General features: G+C 57.0%; 1 protein-coding gene across 1 annotated transcript in view; it reads left to right on the forward strand.

The window, feature by feature from the left end:
* The first annotated feature begins 11 nt into the window (after positions 1-11).
* The window catches only part of IL6R (interleukin 6 receptor), a 41,444-nt gene continuing 15,660 nt past the window's right edge, over positions 12-25,795 (forward strand). Inside the window, exons 1-6 of the mRNA XM_044916001.1 lie at positions 12-96; positions 16,365-16,613; positions 17,029-17,152; positions 19,015-19,196; positions 19,448-19,614; positions 20,065-20,206. Of these exons, the coding sequence (XP_044771936.1) occupies positions 12-96; positions 16,365-16,613; positions 17,029-17,152; positions 19,015-19,196; positions 19,448-19,614; positions 20,065-20,206 (949 nt within the window). The remainder of the gene's footprint in view (positions 97-16,364; positions 16,614-17,028; positions 17,153-19,014; positions 19,197-19,447; positions 19,615-20,064; positions 20,207-25,795) is intronic.

The raw sequence follows: 25,795 nt of genomic DNA on the forward strand, positions 1-25,795 counted from the left end.
GTGGAGGAAGCATGCTGGCCCTGCGCTGCGCGCTGCTGACAGCCCTGCTGGCCGCGCGGGGGGCCGCCCTGGCCCCAGCGGGCTGCCCGGCGCCGGGTAAGAGTTGGGCGCGCAGCTGGAGGGCGGGGGCGGCCGGCGGGAGAGGGGCGGCCCGCGCCCCGTTTCGGTGGCCGCGGAGGTCCCCGCGGGCGGCCGGCGCGGGCTGCGCGCCCGCCCGCGGCTTGTGCGCCCCACCGCGTCCTGCGCCTTCGGCCGCGAGCGCCGCCGGACTGCCCGCTGACCCGGACTTGGCGTGTTCTCGGAAAGCCGCGTCCGAGCCTCCTTGCCCGCGCCCCCACCAGTCCGTACAGAGGGCAGAGGTCCCAGCTGGGTTGGGGTCTCCCGCCCGGGCGTCCTGTGTACCAGAGCCTCTCGCGCCGTCAGCTTTGGGGGCCAGGGGCTCCCCGCCCCCCAGGGCCCGGACCGCGAGGGGGCTGGTCCCGCTGCCCGCGCTCGCTTCGGCGGACACCGGCGCGAGCAAGCCGTGTGCCCCCGCGCTGGGAATTTAACCGGAGTCGGGAGTCGGACGTCTTGGGGCCGGCGCGTACTGGGCTCCTTCCAGAGGAGAGGAGGGGCGAGGCAGAGGGCAGTGGGCACTTCTGCCCCTGTTGGCTGTAGTCAGCCCTTGGCAGCCGGGCCCTTCTCCGGGCTCTGGCAGCATGCCCAGCTGTGTGTCCAGGCTCTCCTCTAGTCCAGCGCAGGCCACTGCTTCTCAAGAGGTTAATTTTAGGGTCCGAGGGCTTCTGTGAGGAGCAGCCTGAAGGTTTCTGGGAACAGTTGGCTCCTGTCCTGGGCAAACATCCTCAGCTTGACCTCTCTCTCTGATGGGAGAGAGGACTCTAGGGCTACAGGCTGATGAGCTCTCTGCCTTCTGGATGGTGACACCCCCTTGCTCTGGGCAGAGGGAAATAAAGGGGTTCTGAGCACACGGTGACCCCTGCAGGGAGCAGTCACTGTTGATTAGAGCCTCAGGTACCTTCACCTGTATCCCGGTCCTCTGCTGGATCTAAAATATACTTTGTTCCAGAGGAGACAGGTTCAGAGAGTTTGGGATGGGAGGTTGTCGGGTCCTTGGCGGAGGCCCACCCTTCCATGGCTCCAGTGCTGTAGACCCTCAAGACTCCCAAATGTAGAACTAGCCCTGCAGGCAGAGCTGGGGGGTGTTGGGGGCCAGCTGAGAGCCATGCCTGCTGGCTGAGGGCTGGGGCAGAAGGGGCCCAGGGGAAGGGAATTGAGGTCTGGGCTAGTTCCCCTGTGGTGCAGAGGCCTGCAAGGCGGGGATGAGGCCTCAGGCTCCCTTGGCTGCCTCGGTGGCTCCTCACACCACACCCCAGGGCACCTGCGCCAGGGGGATTCCTGCCGTAGTGACTGTACCCTTTGGCCCCTAAGAGGTTGCAAGGCAGTGCAAGGGGCAGCCCGTTGAAGTCAGTCTCTATTTGCCTGGTGGTCTGCAGGGACGGGCGAGGTGGTCTCGAGGCCCGGACAGCCCAGGAAAGGCAGAACTGAGAGTTGGGGGAGGAAGTGAAAGCCCAGTTCAGAAGGAAAATGCAGAGAAGTAGAAAATACCCAGCCCTCCTCCCACACCCACACAGACTCAGCCCACAAGCTGGGGAATAAAAATAAAGACATTGTCCAGGAAGCAGGCCGCAGATGACTGACTGTCCCGCTTTGGAGGGGGCAGCAGAGGCTGATGCTGCGTGAGGGGAAATCCGCCGGTTCTCCAGGCTGGGGGCTCGCCTAGCCGGGAGGCGCGCTTTCCTCGTGGTTAGTGGCTGCCCACGTGCCCAAGAGCTGACAGCCTGCCCAGGTGTGCTTGCTGTCTGGGGGCCCTGACCGGTGGGGACTCAGGTGTTGGGCGTGGAAGTCCTGGACACGGGTGACTCAGGTTCCTTCCGCCTTCTGCAGAGCTCGACGGGGCACAAACAAGCACATACAGCTTTAAGTCTCTTCAAAGACCTGTCTCGACTTCTGAACTTCCCTTAGGCGACTTCTTCCTGCCCCCAGTGCCTACCTGCGTTCCTGGCCTCACCCGAAATCAGTATTTCTCAGAAGGGCAGTTCTGGATCTAGTTGTATCAGAATTCGTGTCTGTGTTGGCTAAGTTTTGGCCCCCACCCCAGATTTACTGAAGAGAGAGATCTGGCAGTGAGGCTCGGAAGTGTCCTTTTCTACACATGCTTGTGATTTGCTGGCCTGGGGATGACTGGCTCACGTGTGTGCTTGAGAGGCTGAAGGAAGGCCCTCCCCCCTCAGGCTTCCAGTTGCCAGAAATCTCTCTCCCCGCTTTGGCTCTGCCCTTGTTTATTCATTTCAGCAAACACTGAGTCCGTGTAAAGCCCTATGGGGCCTCTGTGGGACCAGCCACCCAGACTCCACCCTAAAAGGAGCTTGAACATGGCCAACAGTAAATCCCTGAGAGGGACTGAGAAAACCCAGCTGTCTGAGGCCTTGTGGTACCAACTTCCCAAAGACAAATTGTCTGGAGATGGGGACGGACGGAAGAACCAGACCCCAGGTGGCAGGCGCATGACCTCGGCAGACTGGGTCTGCACACCCTCCGGGTGCTGGGTGTTTGTGAGGATTACACGAAGCAACCGGGTGCTCACCGCTGTAAATATGCACCCTCCTTCCCCTGTCCCACCCGGCCTGCGTGCCTCTGACCCAGTAGCCACTTGCCAGGTGTGGCTATTCCATTTAAATTAATTATAATGAAGTCAGATCACAAATGTAAGTTCCTTGGTTGCTCTGTACTGTGTGAGTAGTGGTAGCATCCTGGACACGGACAGAGCATCTCCATCACTTTGGGAAGTTCTGCTCGACACTGGCCTGTGTCTGCCCCAGCTTTCCTGCTGCAGCTTCCTTTACCCCTCTCCAGACCTCGTCTTCTCCACGGGGGACAGCGTGGGGACAGCTCACCATCACGGGTGGTGCTCATGGCTTGGAGCCGGACAGATCTCTGCCCAACCCTGCCGTGTAGAAATGATGTGAGCTTTTGTGAGTGAGTTTACCTCTGGGAGACTCACCATCCTCATCTGGAAAATATAAATAATTATATACTTAATTGGTGGTTGTAAAGATGAAAGGAGAGAAGGTATAGAAAAGTCCCTCGTGCAGAGCGCGTGCTGAGGTTCGAGTAGCTAATAATTCCCGCATTTGAGCAAAGTATTTTGACTGTTCCAGATACTATTCTTAGAACTGTAGATGCAAAAATGAGCAAAACAGACAAAAATCCCTGGCTCCCTGGCACTTCAGTTGATGGAGATGTGAGTTAAATATGTAACATGATGGTTACTAGCCCCAAGGGGAGAAATGCAGCAGGGGAGGGAGCCTGGGACTGTGTGCATATGTAGGGGCAGTGGAACTGGCCTTTCTGAGGGGGGGCCTGGGATGTTCTCATGGACAGGGTGACATTTGAACGAAGGCCTGGAGGAAATACGAAACTCTTTAGAGATTCCTTATACTCCCATTTTGGGCAGGGAAATTCCAGCCTCCCCTTTAGCAGTCTGATCCTGTCTGATACTGAGGGCCCGTTAGGTTCTGGAGCCGAGGGCTCCGTGTGGACACTCAGTGCCCCTTAGACACCAGCTGGGTGGGGGAGTGCTAAATGTCATGTCATCAGCTGCCATCAAGGTAGGAGTCTTTAAAAGAGAATCTTTGAGGGCTGGAGTGGCAAAGGAAGGCTTTTAACCTCTGGTCTGGCGAGGCCCTGGTGGCTTCCTTTGGGTAATTAATCTGTGTGCTTTACTCTCTCCTCTGGGCTTGAGATCCAACGAGGTCTGCAGTCCTTGGCGGAGTCGGCCTTTTCCAGCGTGGTGCCGGGTCATCAGCAGGCCCCCCCCCCCGCCCGCCCCCCTCCCCCCGCTCCGACCTGCCCTCTGCCGGCTCTGTCTCGGGGCTCTCCCCCTAGCAGTGTGGCCCTGAGGCCCTGCATCCAGGCTGCCTGTCCAGCCCCTGTTCTCTGTGTCCCTCCACCTCCTAGCTGTCTTTCCTGAAAAGCATCCGTTGCTCTTCCCTCTCTACTTGGCCATTATGATAACCGCGGGCAGAGAAGAGCGCCGCTTCTACTCAGCACGGAGCCGAATGTTTGAGGGTTAGACCCATTGTGCATGTGGGACAGACCGCAGGACGGGCAGGTTTTGTTAGAGGGGAAGATCAGGAGGTCAGTTCCAGACATACTGGAACGGAGACTTCCATCAGACAACCAGCGGGAAGACGCTGAGGAGCTGGACGCAGGAAGCTGGAGTTTGGGAATGAGGACTGGGCTTGAGGTGTGACTGTGGGAGTCGGTTAACGGCAGGTGTCATTCCAAGCCTTGAGGTGGCTGGCCTCACACAGGTGAGTGTAGCTGGGGGACAGGAGCGAGGAGGCCCCAGCGCACCTTTCTCAGGCTGGTCGGGGAGGAGGAGGAGCTGAGGCTGGTGGAGTCGGAGGGAGCCAGGAGAGCTGGTGTCTGACAGCCCAGGGAGGACAGCTTGTCGAAGAGGAGGGTGCAGTCCACGGCATCCCACGGTGTCCTGCTGGGCGGGGGCCAGGCAAGAGCAGGGCTGGGCCCCGACCAGCGCACCTAGCAACAGGCAGGCCTTTGGTGACCTTCGCAGGAGGTGTGTCAGTGAAATGGTGGAGGCCGGAGGCTGCCGGGAGTGGATTCACGAGAGGATGGGAGCAGGGAAACTGGGAACGGCAGGCACAGGCTGCTTGCTCTTTGAGGGTGCGAGCTGTAAAGGGGGTAAAGAAATGGAGTGTGCCTCCGCTGGAAAAGTGGGGTCAAGAAAAGGGATTTCTAGAAAGATGACTGAACTGTCAGCTTGCTTGCATGCTGATGGAAATGATGCAGCAGGTTGGTGGAGGTGAGAGCTGCTGAAACAGTCCTTGAGTGGGCGAGAGGAGACTGAGGCTCAGAGAGGTTACAACTTGCCCAAGATCACACAGCAAGGAAGTGACAGGCCCAGCTCTGAACCCTGCTATTTGCACTAAATCACATGTGCTGCTGAGTGCACCCCTACCCCCCGCCCGCAAAGTACAGTGACGCCAAGGTCACCTTCACTCTTCACAGCATCCACAGCAGAGGCTCACCAACACCACGCCTTGGTGTGGCCCAGGCAGGGTCTGCTGCCTGTCTTAAGTATTGAACAGTGCAGAAGGCCGCGTGCACACCTCCTTCTCCCCCCTATGCATCCACAGCCCTTTCCATGGGGCTGTTTGCAAGTGCCAGTCACTGTCAGGGAGCTTGCCCTGGGGGAGGCAGCTGGTTCTGTGTGGGGTCGGGCCCTCCAGGCCTGTGTCTTGCTGCCCCCCAGTGTGGGGCAGGTTACTTCAAGCCTAGGCAGGCAAGACTTCCAACACAAAATTAATGGGCCTTGATGGGTGTTATTGACTCTGGGAGCCCACTGGGATGGGAGGAGGGGAGGCTATAGCCTGAGGACTGTCCTGCAGAAGACTGGAGACACACTCATGCGGTGGCGATAAGAATTGTTGAGCTGCCTGGGTGGCTCAGTCCATGAAGCCGGGGACTCTTAGTTTCGGCTCAGGTTGTGATCTCAGGGTGGAGGGATTGAGCCCCAAGTCAGGCTCCACACTCAGCGTGGAGTCTGCTTGGGATTCTCTCCCTCTCCCTCCCTCCCCCACCCCCGCTCCTGCACACGCTCTCTCTCTCTCTCTCTCTCTCTCTCTCCAATTGCTCATATTTCATGAGAGATTAGGTACGTCTGAAAAATAAGGCTGGGGTTTTAACCTTAATTATCGAATGTGAGCCTCACAACAGCATCTTGAAGTGCGTAGTCTTATCATTTCCAATTTACGGATGGGGAAGTGGGATCTGAAGAGCCTGAGAAGCTAGCCTGAGGCCTCGTAGCTCCTAAGTGATGCCCTGCGGTTGGAACTTGGGTCTGAGCCCTATGCTTGGCCTCTTGACCACTGCACACAGTGGACTAGGAGAGAGCGCAGATGAAGAGTTTCCTCTTAATGTCTGGGTGTCTTATTACATGGATACGCAGAGTCCGTTACCCATCTCCTTCTGGCGGGCACCTTCTTGTTTCTCGTCTTGCCGTGACGGGCAGCGGTGGGACAAGTTCCCCAAAGGGGAGTCTGTGGGTCGAAAGCCGTGTACGGTTGTAATTTTGAGAGAGAATAGAAGCTGCACCAATTCGGACCCCCAGCGGCAGTGAGCGAATGCCTGGGTCCCTACACCTTTGTCCGAAGTATTTACCTTATCTGAGTGAGATTATATGTTTCCATGTTTAAGAGACATTTGCTTAACCTGTTTCTATGAACTGCATGTTCATATTCATTGCCAACTTAAAAAATTTGGGTTGTTGGTCTTTTTCTTATTGCTTACATGTATTAAGGAATTTAGGCCTTTATGATGTGATTTATGAATATTTTCCTCTGGTTCGTCATTTGTCTTTTGACTTTTTTGGGGAAATGGTGTTTGCCATGCAGATTTTTTAAAAATGTAGTTGAACTTACCAATCGCTACGATGTCTAGGTGTTCTAGCATACTTAATGAGATCTTCCCTATGCTAATATTATTTTAAAAGATTATTCTTTTTTTTTTCTGGTGGCTTGAAGAGTCTTTTACATTTAAATATTTGATCCATTTTGAGTTTATCATAGACTGATGCATGAGGTGTGACTCTTTTTTTCCCCAGTTATAACCTAATGTCCCTTTATAGTTTATTGAATAATCCATTTCCCCCACACTGGTTTTATTTTATTTATTTATTTACTTAGAGTGGGGAGGGGCAAAGGGAGAGAGAATCTCAAGCAGACTACCTGCTGAGTGCAGAGCCCCACATGGGGCTCGATCTCATGACCCTGAGAGCACGACCTGAGCTGAAATCAAGAGCGGGTCCCTCAACGCACTGAACCACCCCGGCGCCCCTCCCCCACTGATTTTAAAGAAGTGACCTTTCAAATCTGCCAAACGCTTCGATGCTTGGGTTTATCCTGCTTCTCAGCATAGTGCGTAGTTAGTAGCGCTCGTTCTGAGGCCTGTTGCCTGGGTCTGACCCAGGCGCCCCCTTGACTACCGGTGTCACCGGCCTCCTCCTCTGAGAGACTGTTGGGAGGATCGGGTTGGGATATGTGCATGCCTCTGTGTGGCCAGGGCTCAGACTGAGCTACTTTTTTAAGATTGTGGTAAAATACACATCAACATTTTTTTTTTTAAAGATTTTATTTATTTATTTGACAGAGACAGCGAGAGCAGGAACACAAGCAGGGGGAGCGGGAGAGGGAGAAGCAGGCCCCCCGCTGAGCAGGGAGCCCGATGCGGGGCTCGATCCCAGGACCCCGGGATCATGACCTGAGCCAAAGGCAGATGCTTAACAACTGGGCCACCCAGGCGCCCCAATACACATCAGATTTATCATCTTGGCCATTTGAAAGTGTGCAGTTCATTAGTGCAGACTAAGCAATTTTCGGTTATTGTTATTTCTGAGCCATTTCTAGTTTTTCCATGCTTTCGTCTGTTTGTGATGGTATCATACTGCTTTAAGGTTTGGTCGGGCCCATCCCTGTCTCCTTCCTCCGCTTCCTCAGAATCATCCTGGCCACCCTTGCTGACTTTTCCTTTTGAATCAGCTTGTCGCGGTCTAAAAAGTTCCTTTTGGTATTTTTATTAGGATCAGGTAGACTTTGCAGATTGGTGTAGGGAGCACTCACAGTGCCGAGTCTTCCTGTCTCAGAGTGTCCCAGGCAGGGGAGCTCCAGGCTTCACAGCTGCCTGCCGCCCGTTGGGAACCGCGTCCTTCCTGGGGACCCGGGGCGAGCTGGACGGACCAGTGAGGCGCGCAGGTGCGTGTGCGCGCGTGTCCTAGGCCCGAGCGCAGGCAGCCGTGGGACTTCGGGAGCTGACTTGGGGGCCTTCATACAAATGTGCGTGGCGGCGCCACACGCCCACAGACAAGAGCGCTCAGCGTAGAAGTGCAGCTCGGTGAATTGTCACAAAGCGCACGCCCACGGGGCCACCACTCAGATGAGGAGCAGAAGGCGATCCGCCCCCCGCCCCACCCCGCCACCACCGCTCTGCGGCTCTTCAGACCGTTAGCTTCCTCAGGTCTAGGGGGGTGGGCTGTGGGTACCGTTTGGGACCGGGGCGCCAGGCAGCACCTTCTGCGAGCACGCAGAAGACACCGCCCGCCTCCCAGCGGGCCAGGCTCCCGCCAAGGCTGAGTTCAGAGATGGGAACGGCTGTGCTCCGGGAGGGCCAGCCAAGAGGTGGACACGGCCCGGCCGGCCACGCGACCCACGGGCCCCGGGCCCCAGCTAGCCTGCTGCAGCGCCCACGGTGGCTCTCTGCCCAGCACCCCCAGCCCAGCCCCTTTCTGGCCCGAGGCAGAGTCAATCTCACTGGGCCTCTGGGGCCCTTGGACTGTTTGCCCTCCTTCCCTGTCTTTCCCTCTAATTAGGTGATAATCTGGGGGAGGTGACCTGGCCAGACCTTCCGGGCCTGGACAGCAGATTACCTCTGAGGCCTCTGGGGCAGGATTACACATTTTTCTCTGGAGTTGGTCACCATGCGGGGCTGAGAGCCAGCATCCAGCACCTCCTTTGTATGGGTCCTGAGGAGCCTCCTCTCCCCAAGCAGGGTGTAGTCCCGTCGGAGCCAAGGTAAACACCAACTCTGCCAAATACAAGGCAAATACAAGCAGGTACTGGACTGCAAACAGGAGAGAGGAGGGGCGGGGCTGCCGGCAGGGGTCAGGGTCTGGGGAGGTGGGGCTGGGAAGAGGCGGGTTGGGGGGTGGGTTGGGGGCTGAGTTAGAGAAAGGGGCAGGGCCTCAGCTTAGAGCCTGTGGCCTGACCTCTCCCTGGGACCTGGGGACTTTAGGCATTTAGGCATGGGAATGGGTGACCTGGTGAGAGCAGGAGTGTGTGGGGGGGAGGGCAGTCACACACTGCTTCCTTAGGGAAGGTCAGGGTGCTTGGGCCCTGACTCCAGGTGGAGGGTATGCCTGAGGAGCACCGTTGCCCTCGCCTCCCTCACACCTAGGACTTCCTTCCAGGAGCTTCTGTGATGGGTAGAAAGGCAGGAGACGAGCAGGAACCGACAGGTGGTGGGCAGCCCAGAGAAGGGGGAGCTCGGGGGGAGCTCGGGGGGAGCCCAGAGAGGCACCTGCCCCGGGCAGAGAGACTCCCAGCTGGAGCAGATGCAGACTCCCCACCTCACCAGCTGTTAGAATTTGGCAAGTTCCTGAACTGCTCTGAACTTCAGTGCTTCAATCATGCTACGGGGACAAGCTTCCCTTCCTGGCAGGGTGGTTGTGAGGAGCAGCAAGCTCCTGGGCGAATCACCGGGCATGCTAAGTGCTCATGATGGCTAATGAGCATTATGATTATTACACGGAAATCAGGAAATGTGTTTCAGCTGGTAGATGGAGAGCACTGGGGACGTATTCTAGGCTCCCCAGGACCAAATTCTGCATTTGGACACAGGGACCCACGTCCTTCTGGATACTTCTCAGCAGCCACTCCCCTCAACTGAAGGCCTTTATTGCTGAGAAGGGATCCGTTTTCTCTCTGACCCCTCCTGAAATCCTGGGCCTCTGCAACCCGAGAGGCTGGAGTCCATCCCGCGCTGCCAGTGGCCCGTCAGCCAGACCCGAGTCCCTGCTCAGAAGCCAGGGCCGTGGGATTGGCAGGTGCGCACTAAGCCCGTCCTCAGTGGCGGTGTGCTGGGCAGCTCGCTCACCACTTACGTAAGTGCGGCCGGGAAGCTGAACGTGTTTTTGCTGGCAAGAACAACTGCAGGCAGAGTTGAGAAATATGTCTCCGTGTGCATGTTTTTCTGATTATTGACATTTGCAAGTTTATTTGAAGAGGAAAAAAGTAGAAAAACAGCAAAGCTGTTTGGGTTTCTGGCACCCAACCTGAGGTCCAGAACGGGGAGGGGCCCTGTTTCCCAGGGCTGTGTTGCAGAGTCCCCAGCGGTGGTGGGGCCCCAGCACCCCAGAGACCGGGATGGCTTGGGCCTGAGGGGCCTGCAGGTGTGGGATTGGTTGCCAGGGGTTACTTCCTGTCGAGGAAGGGGAGGCAGGGATGTTGTGGGAATTGCCCTCCCTTAGCGCTTTCCAGGGAGAGAAGCGGCGTTTGTCTGAGGGCACCGGGACCTGGCTCTCATCCTTCTCCAAACCAAAGTCATCAACTATTAGAATAATAAACCTATCGATGAATTCCATGTTTTCAAGCTGGTATTGTCTGAGGTGAACAGACACAGACGTGCTTCCTGACCTCTGAGAGCTGAGGACTCCACATGGTGAGATGCTAGGGGCAGGAATGGGATCCGAACCCTCGCTTCACAGAGAAAGAGACAGGGGCTCGGCCAGCGGCTCTGTAAGGAGTCCGAGGCTGCCCGTGAATCGTGGCAAGACTGGGGATGGACTCGGGCCTCCTGTCCCTTCCACACCAGGCTGTCCCCACTCCTAGATGCATAGTTCATGGTAAGCGTTGGGCCGGGAGACCCGACACCAAGTGCTTTGGCATTCAGGGAGGCGATGTTGGGACCTTTGTTTTCAGGAGTGGACACTTCTGATTTCGGTCCCAGGTGATGTGCTCTCATCCTCCTCAGAACCCTTGTCTTTGCAGGAAGCTGGGGTGCAGAGTACTGCTGTCCTGCTTCTGACACTGGCCTTGGGACAAACAAAGAAGGCTCCCAGTCCTTGACTGCCCCCCCCCCCCCCCCCGCCGTCTTCTGCCTCCAGGGCGCTTTATGCAGGAGCTGGGGGGACAGTGGGCTCATTCTCAAGGGGATTGGAGGATAAACAGAAGGAAGGAGCGGGACTGGCTCCTGTTGGGGCTGGAGGCCTTAAGCCTGTGCCCTTCCCTCTGAAGAGGCAGGTCTCACCCTCTGAGGACCCCACGTGCCCCCCCCCCCCCTGGGCTTCCACTTTTTGGCACCTTTTCCAGCTATTCCCTCCTGATGGAACAGGGGCACTCCACTGATCAGACCCCCGACTCAGATCTCCCTTCCCTGGAGCCTCAGCACGTCGGGGACCCTTAGCTCAGGATGGCCTGGGCTTCGTGCGGTTTGACATTACAGTATGGACAAGAGGAAGAGGACTCTTGGTGCCTAGTGGTGTTGACTATCCATTCTCCCCGAGTGAGGACTTCTGGCCTTGCCCGTGATGGAGCGCAGAAACCCTTGCGTTCTTGGGAGGGGCAGGCACAGCCTTGCAACCTGCCCCCCATACAGCAGAGCAGTTGCTCGGGGACAGGTGCTGAGTTGCGTGCTTTTTGTTCAGTGCTAGAATGTGCAGGCCAGCTCCTCCCTGCTGCCCCCATCACCCAGGGTGGGAGTGAGGGCCATGGAGATGCATCTGGAAGAATGGCTGGAGCAAGAAGGGGCCACCCAGGAGCAGACAAGCAGGGGCAGATGGGGAGGAACCATGACCTTGTGCAGACCAGGGGACCCGGCCAGCAGAGCTGAAGGGCTGTAGAGCAGAGCGAAAGTGACAAGTAACAGGGCACGGAGCCCAAGGGCGGGTGAACCCTCTCGGACCTGGAGGGGCTTGTCCTGAGGAGCCCACCCTCACCCTCCCCTGTCCCCTGGCTTCCCTTGTGCTCTGCCCCACCTCCTTCTCCCTCCTGAGACTGAATAACTTGGACAGACCCAGGCTATGTTGCTTCTTTGTTTTAAACGAATATATATTCGTTCTGAGAATAATACAGCTTATAGAAAATCTAAAAACTGGGACACCTGGGTGGCTCAGTCATTAAGCGTCTTCCTTCAGCTCAGGTCATGATCTCGGGGTCCTGGGATCGGCCCCACATCGGGCTCCCTGCTCTGTGGGAAGCCTGCTTCTCCCTCTCCCTCTGCCTACTTGTGCTCTCTATCTCTCTGTCAAATAAATAAAATCTTAAAAAAAAAAAAAAAAAGAAAATCTAAAAACTGCGGGAAGATGGAAGGAAGAGAAAGAAATCACTTCCAGTCCCACCCTCTGGAGAGGTGGGCAGAGGTGCCGGGAGGGCAGTGGGGACATCATTTCCTCCCTTCAAGGGGACGCTGGGAGGCTCCCGCCCAGCCACGCGGTTGCTGTGGGCACCGGCTCGGAGAATGGTCGGGAGCAGCGGTGAGTGGTGGCCGGGTGGGGAGGGACAGCCTTGCCCATTCTGGCATCAGCACGATTATTTTCTTGGGGTCTTTCCTGAGTATTTGACCAGCCTGCACGGAGTGCTTTTAGAAGCATAGTTAACACAGTGTTCTTCACAGGTTCTCGAAAAAACATAGTTTGCACGCTTTTTTTTTTGAGTAACCCTCTGTGCTCAACGTGGGCCTTGAACCCATGACCCTGAGATCAAGAGTTGCATGCTCTACCGACTGAGCTAGCCGGGCAGCCCTGGAAGAAACACATTTTGAAGAAGGGCTGGGACAAGCAATAGTTGCCAATGGGTGGTTTATAATTAATCATTCCCCATTAAAAAAAAAAATAGTGACTCAGTTTTAAAGATTCAGAAAACCATTACTCAAGCTACTTGGCCGAGGGAGTGGCCATTACGTTGCTCCCCCAGCTCTGCTTTTGTGGACGAGAAAAAAAGCCTTTTGATTTGCAATTTCTCTGAGCTGCCCCAGTGCTTTGGGCATTGTTAGAGCCAGCGGGGAAGGAACAGCCCTGCTGTTGATCAGGCTGGTCACTGCACCCAGCAGGAGCTTCCGTCTGAACTGGGGGAGGGAGGTGGGCAGAGAAGCGAATTTCCTGGAACGGGCAAGTGCAGAAGCAGGAGAGAGCTCCCTCTGGCTCCAGGCTCCTGTTTTCTTTCCGCGGCATCTCCGCAGACTCCTCCCGACTCCTCCACTCCTCCGGTCTGCGGCGGGCTGTGCAGCTTGGGGGGGGGGGGGCGCGGGGGGGGGTTAGCAGCACCATTGAGACCCCTGTGTCATCTGTGGCTAGCACTCTTGGCCGTTTCCGGTGGGGAGGCCCTGTCCCTGGAGTCCCTCTCGGGCACCCTACATTAAACCTGCATTAAGCACACGCTGAGTTCTTTGATGAATATTAGTGGGAGCCCCTGTCTCACAGTCACGGCTGGGTAAAGTGTCAATGAAAGGATGAGCCACGTGTGGACCTTCGTGCAACCTGCCTGTGTCTGTTGGGTCTGTTGTGTCTGGTGAATTCTGATTTCTGCTCATCAGCTGATGAGGGATCGTGAAGCTCCGCACCAACCAGCACAGTCCTCTTCGGCGGTATCTCTGTCTTAGTTCCTACAGTGGTGGTAGTTTGTGCGTGAGCTTGACATCTGTGTTAACTTTTATCCTTAGAGCTGCTTTAGCGAGTGGAAAATGGAGAAGTAAAAATATGGATACGGTGATCAGAAGTATTGGGTGGTAAAAATAAAATCTTAAAAAAACGAACAAGGGGCGCCTGGGTGGCTCAGTCGGTTAAGCGACTGCCTTCGGCTCAGGTCATGATCCTGGAGTCCCGGGATCGAGTCCCGCATCGGGCTCCCTGCTCAGCGGGGAGTCTGCTTCTCCCTCTGACCCTCCTCCCTCTCGTGCTCTCTGTCTCTCATTCTCTCTCGCAAATAAATAAATAAAATCTTTAAAAAAAAAAAAAACGAACAAAAGATAGGGGTGCCTGGTGGCTCCGTACACAGAGCATGTGGCTTGATCTCAGGGGCAGAGGTTAGGCGGGTCTTCTAAAACAGAGCCTCATCGGGCACAGATGGAAATCATTCTGTGGGCCAGACGCACCCATCTGGTGCCCATCGGCCTACACACATTGACTGCGTGTTGGTCATGAAGGAACAGGACACACGTGAGACAGGCACTGGGACTGGCAGTCCTGCTCTGGGAGAGCCCTGGGCAAATGACCAGGAGCACACGTGAGAAAGTTGGTAGCCACACCCTGGTGCAGCAGGACGCTGGAAGCCACCCAGCCCTCGCCGAGCAGGAGAACTACTGGAGTGCACAGTGGAGTGTCACAGGCATGAAGGTGGGTGAGTCCCAGAGCCAAAATGAATGGCGAAAGCACGTTCCAGCAGACTACATACAGACCTTTTATATAAAGCCTCCAAATCAATCAAGGCCAAGAAAACATTAGGGGTCTGTGCGCAGTGAACCTGTTGTCAAAGGTAAAGGACAGTTGCACCCAAACTGTTAACACTGCCAAGGCAGGGCTTCCGGGACAGTGGCTGTGCGAGGGCTGGGGGTGTCTCATGCTTCCTAACTTCTGTGTGTATTACATGTATTACTGTGTGTGTGTTCAGTATTTGGGAGTACCTTTAAAAACCATATCTGAAACGCTGGAAATATATTATTGAGGATTCCATATGAAGGGTGTGCTGTAATTCGGGCTTTTCAGAGCCCTTTCAAGCCATCTGGGCAGGGAAGCACCCTCAGGGGACCTGGGCTTCGGGGGGCTGGGACTTTGCTGCTGTTGGGAAGTGTGGTTCCTGTGTCCCCGTTCTGCTGTGGGGAATGCGTCTCCTGTCCTTGAGGGCAGGGTCTCTCTGCTGCCGGTGTCCTCCTCACTGGCACCTGCCGCTGGGTGCCTTCTCGAATATTTGTGGAATGTCAAGGGAGGGAACATCAAGGCCAAGGGGTCTAAGAAACCTGCCCAAATTGATCCCCTGCATGGTGAGATTCAACTACCTTTCTCATCCAGAGTCCAAGACTCTGGTGAAGAAACCCGGCAAGGACCGGCGGCTACCCTGCCCCTGTCCCCAGGCTGCCAGCCTCAGGGCAGAGGGTGCCGGTGGGGGGGCGGGCATCAGGCTCCACGTGGTGAAGTGAGGAGGACACCTGAAGGCCGTGAGCTGTGTCCAGCGGTCGCTCTGGGGGTGCTCTCCTCCTGGAGGGCTCGCTGACCCTTATCCCTCTGGCTGCCGCTTTGGATGGGTGGGAGGAGGGACAGCCTGCCAAGTGTGACATAAAGTCCTCCCGAGCAAGAAGGCTTAGCAGGTCAGACGCGGTGATGCTGGCCCTCCAGGCCTGGGAGCTCGGGAGAAGGTGAGGGCGGTTCCTGCTGGGCTTTTCTGAAATCTTTGGCCAGATTTATTGCTGCTCCTCGCTAATAAATCGTTTGAAGGGCCAAGTGTGCTTAATATGAAAACTGGCCTCGATTCCCTTAGCTGGGTGGACTCATTTAATTAATGGGTTAGGCTAGTTTTATCTCAAATCCTGTGACTCTATTTAACCTATACTAAAAAAAGTTTACCTGTTCCTTTAATTTTCAATATTATTTTCCTTGAGTAGCACATACATGATATTTTTCAGGGGTAGGGAGCACATTTATTTTTTACCTTCTAATTTGCTCCCTAGAATAAAAATAGCGTGGTCCTACAGGTTTCATAGACAGGAGTGGGTCCCCGCACAGAGGGCCACACCCCAGTTGTGCAGCAAGCTTACTGGTGACCTTGGGCAGACCTCTGTGTCTTACTGTCTGTAAAATGGGCCACCTACGATGACGCTCCAGGGATCCTGAGACTTCTCATGTAGTCCTGCATCTTGTGAGCCCCAGCTGGGTATCTGCGTGCATTCATTCAGTCACTACCCCATCGTGTGTCCGGTGGGCCCCTGTCATGTGCCAGAGGGTGGGCCAGGCACTGAAATATAACACAAGAAAACAGGGTGTCAATTCTTGTGGCATTAGAGTCTCGGAGAGAAGACAGATACAGACTTGGTATATGGCAGCGTGTGATGGGTGACGGGGTGAGGAAGACCGCACCTGGTGGCGGCCTGATTCAGCTGGGGGTGAGGGAAGGCCTCAGGGAGGGGATATTGAGGCTGAGACCTGACATAGGAGGTCGTGTGGGGCGGGGGAGGGGCTCTGTACCTTCTGAGGGGCGTGGGGAGAGATGAGGCCTGCAAGCGCTGGGGAGATGGGTGGCAGAAGGCCCTGTGAGCCAGGCCTCACGCTTGGAATTCATGCTGTGGACAGTGGCAGGCCCCTGAGGGGTTTCTTTTTTCTTTTTCTTTAAAAATTAATTTATTTTTATTTTTATTTATTTATGCATTTTTAAAAGATTCTATTTATTTATGTGAAAGAGAGAGTGTGTGATTATGGGGTGGGGGAGAGGCAGAGGGAGAAACAGACTCCTCCCGGAGCAGGGAGCCCGACGCGGGGCTCGATCCCAGGACCCTGAGATCATGACCTGAGCCGAAGGCAGATGCTTAGCCGACTGAGCCACCCAGGAGCCCCAAGTGTTTTCTGACCGAGGGAGTCGGGTGGCCAGGGGCGGCTTCCGGAGGCCCCCTGGGGGCCGTGGCCTGGGCCAGCGGATGGGCTTGAGGGACGTGTGGTTCTGAAGTCCCTGGCTTCCAGATCAGAAGCAAAGTCCTTCCCGGCTGCTGTAGGCTGCTATAGGCTTACCGAGTGTCTTCTCCCTCCACAGAGGTGGTGAGCGATACGGTGACCAGCCTGCCTGGGGCCAGTGTGACCCTGACCTGCCCGGGCGGGGAGCCGGGGGACAAGGCCACTGTTCATTGGCTGCTGGGGAACCGTGTGGCAGGCTCACACCAGAGCGGCTGGGCTGCCATGGGAAGGAGGCTGCTTCTGAGGTCGGTGCAGCTCAGTGACTCCGGAAACTATTCATGTTACCAGGACGGCCGCCTGGCCGGAACCGTGCATTTGCTGGTGGACGGTGAGTGCGAGCTCAGAGTGCTAGGAGACAGGTCCCAGCTGTCCCTTTAAACTCCTGTTATTTCCTTGGCCCAACAAATTTGGGGAAAGATCCACTGACGTCTGCCAGCAGTGAGATGGAGGAGCCTCCTCTTGGGTGGGGGCATCTGCCTGATGGGGAACCCCCTCCCCCTGGCCTGAGTGCTTAGGGCAGAGGCCCGGGTAACAGCCTGCGGCCGGGGTTTGGGTGCTCCTCCTCCTTCCCAGCTTCACCCCTGTGCCCAGTGTCCCTGGTGGTCAATATGGTTAATTTTATTACCTTACCATTGTTGGGAAGATTGCGCGAGTGTGTGTGTGGGGGGGCTGCCGTTTGGCCTCGGGGCTGGCTGGCTGCAGGGCCATGCTCCCTCCTCACACCGGCTGTGCTCTCCCTTCAGTGCCCCCTGAGGAGCCCCAGCTCACCTGCTTCCGGAAGAGTCCCCTCAGCAAGGTAGTCTGTGAGTGGGGTCCTCGGCGCCCACCCTCCCCGACGACCAGGGCCACGTTACTGGTGAGGAAGTTGTGAGTATCTGGGCCGGGCTGTGTGTCCCCGTCTTCTCCATCCTTACTGAGGCCCCTCGAGGGCTGACGGCTCTCACTACAGCAAGTGGGCTTCTGGCCAGTGGTTCCCAGACTTTATCACTGGGAAGTCATCACTTTGGGATGGGGAGGAGGGAGTGGGGGACCTACCGAGAACTTGCCGGCTGGGCGGTGCTGCGTTCATGACCACACAGTCTTGGGGAGGGAGGGGGTGTCGTTTTCCTCGTTTAACAGCTGGAGAGGCTGAGCTTGAGCCATCCATGAACTTGCTTTAAGGTCATCTTGCTTGTAAGTGGCTCCGCTAGGAATCAGATCCCAGTCTGTCTGAGTTTATCCAAAATGTCAGGTTTGGGGTGTGCTCTGAAGAAGATGCAGAGGTGCCCCCCTGTGAGGGCAAGAGCTCCTCAGTAGTGTTGATGGTGGGAGCCTTTTGTCAGGCTCTTTCCCCTAGACAGGCCTTAGAGCAGTGGGCTGGGGCGGGGAGAGGGTGGGTGTAGGACCCGAAGACACCGCTGGGCCTGGGAGGAGCCCAGGACGGCTGTGAGGAGCAGCGAGCTGCAGAAAACACAGGAGCCTCCGTCCCCAGCGCAGGGCCCCTCCGTCCAGGTGTCTGTAATGGAGTTTGAGCTGTGGGTAGTCAGTGTCAAAAGTCTGAGCAGTGACTTCAGCAGGCGGTTGGTTTCCATGGTGTCTGTCTGCAGAGAGTTGTCAGGCCTGGTCTCCGTGCAGAACTGTGCACATTGTTCATCTGCAAAGGGCACCGCTGCCCATAGGGAGAACTGGAACCCTGCAGAACCCAAAGCTGGGTTGTGGGTGTAATTGTCTGGGACCTGGAGGGTGTTTGTCCCCGGACAGGGTGTCCTGCACCGTGGCTGGCGGCCGCCCAGACTAGCCACAGAAAGCCGGTTTGGGTGGCGCACCTCCCCTGTCCTGGACTGAGGAAGCGGGAGAGGAGCTGCACCTAGGGACCCTGTGCCTGGGCGGGGGGAGGTCCGCAGGCTCCGGGGAAGAGGTGTGTGCGTGCACATTACAGCCTCGCCCCACCGGGCTGGCTCACCCGTTCTTCCCCAGCACCTGCCCTGGGCTCGGTACTTACTGGGGCTGCTGGAGAGACGCCCATCCTCAAGCCCTCCCTGGTGACCCACCTCCTCAGCGTTAGTGGGATGGAGGCGCTAACTCCCCCTGGGAACGGAGGAGCAGGCTGCCCAGAGGGAAAGAGTTTGTTCTGGGCCCGGGGTCTACACCTGAGTCAGCAGTGATCTGTGGCCCCAGCGGCAGGTTGAGTGGCTGCAGCACCTACCGCGCCCACACATGTTGTTAAGTGGGCCAGGTGGGGCCGCGTCTGACTCACCTTGATTATCTGTGGCCACCCAGGAGTCTTTTCCGGGCCCATCGGCTGGAGATGCTCCCACCTCCTCGGGGAGCCTGCGAGCCCTGTGCTAGGCTATTCCACTGGCTGTCCTCGTCCCCCAGGGGAAGGCGTTTCGTTAGAGGCTTGAGGCTGGGGATGGGGCCTCTCCGGACTCCTTGCGGCACCTGCATTGGGACGAGGCTGGGAGGCTCCCCCATGCTTTTCAGCTCAGCATTTTGACTGGCCGGGCCAGGCAGTAACCTTGATGTCTCACTCCGTGGTCAGTGAACCCTAACAAACCCCTGTGACGTGGGTATTACTAATATTCCCATTTTCAAATGAGAAAACAGGCTTGGTGAGGTTGGATAATTGACTGAAATCACAAGACCTACTAAGTGCTGCTGGGTGTGGAGCATTTTGTCTCCGTTCCCCTCGCCCACCCTGAGTAAGGGCAGACGCTGGTGGCGAGCCTGCCCTCACCCTGTGCCCACAGCCGGAGCAGCCCGCTGGGGGACTCCCAGGAGCCGTGCCCGTATGCCCAGGGGTCCCGGAAGTTCTCCTGCTTGCTGGAGGTCCCGGAGGGAGACAACTCCTTGTATGTCGTGTCCCTCTGCGTCAGCAACAGTGCTGGAAGCAAGTCCGGCAGACCCCACACGTTTGAGGGCTACGGAATCCGTGAGTAAGCTCTCCCGTCCCCCAGCCCGGAGGCCCCCGTGCCCTCGGACAGCCCCTCACAGATGCTCGGGGCGGGGCGGGGCGGGCGGGGCCGGGGTTTGCTGAGCTGGTGCCTTCTGGGGCCTCCGTTGCCAGGGGCCTGGCAGGCGGAAGGGGGCCCTGGCAAGATGGCACGGGGAAGTGGTCTGGGCGCTGGGGTGGGGTGCTGCCTGTTTCGCTGCCGCATGGGAGCCTGCTCTCCTCCCCCACAGTGCAGCCTGACCCGCCTGCCAACGTCACTGTCACTGCTGTGGACGGAAATCCCCGCTGGCTCAGTGTCACCTGGGAAGACCCCCCCTCCTGGAACTCCTATTTCTACAGGCTGCAGTTTGAGCTCCGGTACCGGGCTGAACGGTCAAAGACGTTCACCACGTGGATGGTAAATTCTTCTTTTCCTTCCGGACAGTAAAGTGTGGCGGGGTACTCAGGGTCCCGGGAACGGAGAACACGGTTCTGGGTGCTGCTCTGTGACTCAGCCTGCAGGCCTTGGGTGAGTCTCTGACTCCTCCTGAGCCCTAGTTGTCTCGTGCAGCAAATAGGAACGAGGATCACAGGCCGGTCGGAGAGGACGCGCAGGACAGCGGCAGGCAGTTGGGCCACACGCGGCTTGAGGGCGTGGCCCGCAGGGTTCTGTGGGCGGGACTTACAGCTTCCAGGCCCGGGCCCAGGGGAGCCCCGTCGCGCCCTGAGGCTCCGAGCGTCCCTGTGCAGCCTGGAGCTCTCACTCCCGGGACCCGAGGGAGCATGCAGCTGAAGGGCAGCGTGGCCCAGGGCTGCCTGACCAGAGCCCCCGGGCCTCACCCCACTGTCGCTGTGCCCCCGCCCGCAGGTGCAGGAGCTCCAGCACCACTGCATCATCCACGATGCCTGGAGAGGCATGCGGCACGTGGTGCAGCTCCGGGCGCGGGAGGAGTTTGGGCACGGCTCCTGGAGCGCCTGGAGCCAGGAGGCCACGGGCACGCCCTGGACAGGTACTGTGGTGGGCGTGGCGCGGATGTTTCAGCTTTGTCGCTCTGTAGCAAGTCACCCCCAAAGCGGTGCTGAAATAGCAACCGTGTATCCACTCAAGATTTTGGAAGGAAGCCAGGCAGGCAGCTCCCGCCGGGACCTGCGGGACCAGCTGCCGGTCCGACTCGCGGTGCTGGTGGCAGCTGGGGCCTTCGGCGCTCCCTGTGGCCGTCAGCTTCCTGCCGGCCACAGAGGCGCAGGCGGGGGAAGTCACTCCACCGCTTGATGGGAGGAACCACAAAGAATTTGTAGCTGGGTTTGGTGTACCACAGTTACTAAAAGATGTTACAGGTGATAATAATTTCTTTTGGGGAATTGCTGAAATTACTGTGCTTGATATAGAACATGAAAAATTCCACAAATGTATGAAAAATAATTATTATCAGTATCTTTACCTCCTCGAGAAAACCAGTGAGAACATTTTAGTATGCTTCTTTCGTTTTTCTAAGTACATTTGTGTGTGTGTGTCTGTGTGTGAATACTGTGAGCATTCTCATGTTATCAAATATTTTCCAAAAATGTGTTGTTTCGTAACTGCATGGTTAATGTGTTTTTTTAACTGCTGAAATTTTTTCTAAAGATTTAAAAAATTTCTTTATTAGAGAGAGAGAAAGATCATGAGCAGGGCGAAGGGGTAGAGCCCGATGCGGGGCTTGATCCCAGGACCCTGGGACCATCAGCTAAGCCGAAGGCAGACGCTTAATGACTGAGCCACCCGGGCACCCCCAAAATTCCGTTTTGTTGGAAAGTTCTTTCTTTGTCTTTAAAAAATGTTGAATCGTGGTAAAATATATGTAACTTAATTTTTACCACTGTAGCCATTTTTAAGTATCTATTCAGTGGTGTTAAGTAAAATCTTGCTGTTGTGCAGCCGTACCCCATCCACTCCCAGAACTCTCCATCCTGCAGAACTGAAACTTTGTCCCCATCAGACATGGAGGGGACCACCTGCTCTCTGTCTCTGAGAGTCACTCCTCATGTAAGTGGAATCAAACGGTAGTTGCATTTTGGAGACGGGTCTATTCCACGTAGCGTGATGTCCTCCAGGTTCATCCGTGTTGTAGCAAGTGTCCGAGTTTCCTTCCTCTTTGAGGCTAAGGAATATTCGTGCACGATGGACCACATGTTGCCTGTCCACTCATCTGTGGACAGACACTTGAGTTGCTTCCACTTTTTGGCCGCCGTGGCAGATGCTGTAGTGAACACCGCTGTACAAGTATCTGTTTGGGGCCCTGCTTTCAGATCTTTTGAGTAAATACCCAGAAGTGAAATTGCTATGTCATACAGTAGTTCTATTTTTAATTTTTTGAGGAACTACCACACTGTTTTGCACTGTGGCTGCACCATTTTACATTCTCATCAGCAATGCCCAGGGATCCGATCACATCCTCCTCCACACTTGGGATTTTCTGTGTTTTGTGTGTTTGTTCTTTGATAATAGCATCCTACTGGGTTTGAAGTGGTATTGTGAGGTTGATTTGCATTTCCATAATGAATAGTGATGTTGAACATCTTTTTATGTGCTTCTGGCCATTTGTATGTCTTCCTTGGAGAAATGCCTGCTCAAGAAGAAAGTTCTTTCCCATGTGAACCCCACCTTGTCTTCTGGAGACAAGGCTGCTGGTCTGCTCTCCCGAAGTTCTCCGGGATTCCCAGAGGACCCGCGTCTGCTCGGGTGTCTATTCCCAGGCTGCTGTGTGGGATGGCCTATGGGTTCCTCACCGGTCTGCTACCTGTCTGCCACCTTCCTCTGAACCTGGTCTCCTTTGTGGATGTCCCTCTTGAAATTATTGACATCCCCCCACAGTGGGAGACGGTGCAGCTGGGCCACCTGGCCAGCACCGGGTCCAGTCTCTGACTGTTCAGCTTCGAGCCGCTAGGCTTCTGTGCCTTGTTGGAGTGACCCGCGGAGGCTCGGACAGGACACGTATCTCCTCCCATAAGCAGCTGAAGCATTTGAGAACCCCATCCTGTGCACATGTGGTTTTGGGGGGTCCTCAAAGCCAGTGGCAAATATGCCCAAGAGAGGAATTGGCTGCCCCTCCCCCCCGCTCCCCCGCAACACCCCCCCCCCCCCCCCCCGCTCCGCCGGCTGAGGGCAGAGCCAGAGGAGCTTGGGTGGCTAATGTGAGGGGCTGAGGTTGGAGATCGGGGAGCATGTCTGGAGAGTGAGGTTTAGTGAGTTTTACTGACAGTGCAGTTCCTTGGCTGTTTGGGGCACCAGTGGGCTTCCCAACCCCCAGGACCTGAAGACGCAGGCTGTTCCTGCCTCCCAGCCTCAGCGTGGGGTTGGTCACCTCTGGGGGGCACGGGGCTTGTGGAAGCATGCTGGACCAGGGAGTCAGGCTGTAGGACCTCTCAGAGCCTCAGCCCTGCCATGTGTCGGGGGGGATGATGCTGTGATCTGTCTTGTTCCCTTCGGAGAGTTGTTTGTTTTTAAAACAAGCTCTGGCCAGTTTTATTAAAGAAATACTTTGCATGATTTACTTTTCACCAGTCTGTTCTGGCCTGCCCCTGTGATAGCAGACTTGTCTGGATCGGCGGCAGCTGGGTGTGCTCTCTGCGCTGTCTTCCACGCGAGCTGCCCCTGGCGTGGTGGGCCCCAGCGTGGGCTGATGTGCATGGTGCTTTGTTCACCGTGACCCCGGGCCAGGCAGGTGCTGACGAGGACGACGAATCTCTGCCTGTCTGCTCCTCTTCAGGGTCTGCTTGGGGCCGGGCACATACTGTCCCCTTTTCCTGAAATGTTGGAGCCTACAGATGATTGACTCCAGTGACTTTTTTGTTCCCCCTCCCAAGGGCAACCGCCAAGATGGCCAGGACGGAGACCCCTTGCAAAAGTTTTTATGAGCGCAAAGAGAAAACATCCTTCAGGAAGAGTGGTGCATCCGCAGTTGGGGGTGTTAGCGATGCAGTGTTGCTTTGTTCCTGGGGTGACAGGAGGCAGGCTGTGGGTGTCCTGGGATCACTACCCTGGACTCCAACCCGGAGCCGCTCAGGTGGGATGGGCGATGTGGAGAAACTTTCCCAGTGGTTGTGGAATGTGCAGGGGGCGTTTGCCCGACTGTGGTGTTGGCAGGCTGCGGGGCCCCCAGCTTCTGGGGAGCCCAGAGAGAGCAGGAAAAGCTTCATGGAGGAGGTTTTTGAGTTGTGTGGTGGAGGGTGTGTGGGAGTGTCCCCACAGAGATGGGGATTATGGGCTGTCTGTGTGGCAGGTGGAAAGGGGGCTTTGGGTGAGGCTGGAGCACAGGTGTGAGAGTCACAGGACCGGGCGGGGCAGGTGCAGCGGACCTTGGAAAGCCTGCTTGAGGGTGGGGTGGGGGGTGGAGGGCGGAGAGGGCTAGGGGAGCCGCTGCAGCCAGTAAGGCCTTCAGCCCTGACAGCACCTGATGCGTGGAGAACTGCCCCTGATGTCTGGCCGGGAGGAGGGTCACAGCGTGGAGGCTGGTCAGCCCCTCTCACCAGTGGGAGGGCTTCTCCGGACCCCTCCTCCCTCAGCTCTCACGGGGTGACCTTGAGTGAGCCTGGGCTCCCCAGAGCCCCTCTGCAAAGAGAGCGTGGGCCGGGGGCCTGGGAAGCCCATGAGGATAAGCGGGTTACGTCTCGTTGCTCACAAACCCTTCGACCCCCTCACATGCTGCTCACCCGCTCACCCACGCTCAGGAAACAAGTAGCACCGAGCGGCCTTGGGGTGCCCTGAGCTCAGACCCTCCAGCCCCCCGCTTCTGTCCCAAGAGGGAAAGTCTGCACCTTCAAGAGCCCCTGGGCACGCGTTTCTGGAGAGACTGTGCCCCTTGCGCTCAGCGCCGCTCCTGACAGGCCCTCTCCCCATGCCTGGTCCCTTGCTTGCCGCCCTCCCGCGGGCCTGAAGCGGGCCTGGTCGCACGTGCATGTTCACGCACACGCGCACCCGGCCCGGCCGCACACGCACACCCGGCCAGGCCGCACACGCACACACACGCACACCCGGCCAGGCCGCACACGCACACACACGCACATGCGCACCCGGCCAGGCCGCACACGCACACGCGCACCCGGCCAGGCCGCACACGCACACACACACACACGCGCACCCGGCCAGGCCGCACACGCACACACACGCACACGCGCACCCGGCCAGGCCGCACATGCACATGCACACCCGGCCAGGCCACACGCACACACACACGCACACGCACACCCAGCCCGGCCGCACACGCACACACACACACACGCACACCCGGCCAGGCCGCACACGCACACACACACACGCACACCCGGCCAGGCCGCACACGCACACGCGCACCCGGCCAGGCCGCACAGGCACACACACGCACACGCGCACCCGGCCAGGGCGCACACGCACACCCGGCCAGGCCGCACATGCACACGCGCACCTGGCCAGGCCGCATAGGCACACACACGCACACCCGGCCCGGCCGCACACGCACACACACGCACACGCACGCCCGGCCGCACACGCACACACACGCACACACACACCCGGCCCGGCCGCACACGCACACACACGCACACCCGGCCCGGCCACACACGCACACGCACACCCGGCCAGGCCGCACACACACGCACACGTGCACCCGGCCAGGCCGCACACGCACACGCACACCCGGCCAGGCCGCACACGCACATGCACACCCGGCCAGGCCGCACACGCACACACACGCACACGCACACCCGGCCCGGCCGCAGTCACCATTTTGCCGCTCTAACTCGCCAGGTCCTGGGCCCTGGGATTTCGCTGTCTTTGGGGACCATATAAGGTTGCCAACTTTTAATTTTGCTAAGTAAGGACATAAACAGTTAAGTAAAAACTAGCTATTGACATTTACTGTTACCATTATTTCATAAAAGAAGGGAGGGCTGTGTGGGCCGCATAGGTGTCCTGCGGCCTCTGGGCGGGTTTTCTGCTTTGGCCGCAGAGCAGTGGGCTTCCCTGCAGACCAGCGGGGCTGACTGACTGCTCCCCAGGAGCAGCTCCTCCCTGAGGGTTTGGTGTCTGCTCGGAGGGGAGCAGTGATTGACTTTCTGGCGGGTGGTTTGCAGGTGTGAAGCAGTGAGGGAACCCCGCGTGGGAAGCTATGCCGGAAGCCCGCCCCCGTGCCCCCTTCCTGCTCGGGCGCTGGGGTTCGTCCCTCTCTCCCAGTCACCTCACCTCTCTGCCACCACCCTCCGCCTCTTTTTCTTTCTTTTTCTGCTTTTTATTCTTGGCTCACTCCTGTTTCCCTCTCTGTACTCCTGCCCCCGAGCCCTGCCCTGAACTGCTCATAATATACAAACAGTTAGAAAAAAATGTTTTCTGTTCTCTGCCCCCCCCATTTTTTATCTATATTGAAATGTAATCGGCATATAACATGGTATTAGTTTCCGGTGTACACCTTAATGATTTGATATTTATGTTGCTGAATGGTGATCACATTAAGTCTGCTTAGCATCCATTACCACGCATAGTTACAAATTTCTTTTTGTTGTGATGACGACTTTTAAGGTCCACTCTCCTAGCAACTTTCAAATATGCAATGCAGTACTATTAGTCATGGTCATCATGCTGGGCA

The sequence above is a fragment of the Neomonachus schauinslandi genome, chromosome 6, assembly GCF_002201575.2.
Source record: "Neomonachus schauinslandi chromosome 6, ASM220157v2, whole genome shotgun sequence".
Classification (NCBI taxonomy): domain Eukaryota; kingdom Metazoa; phylum Chordata; class Mammalia; order Carnivora; family Phocidae; genus Neomonachus; species Neomonachus schauinslandi.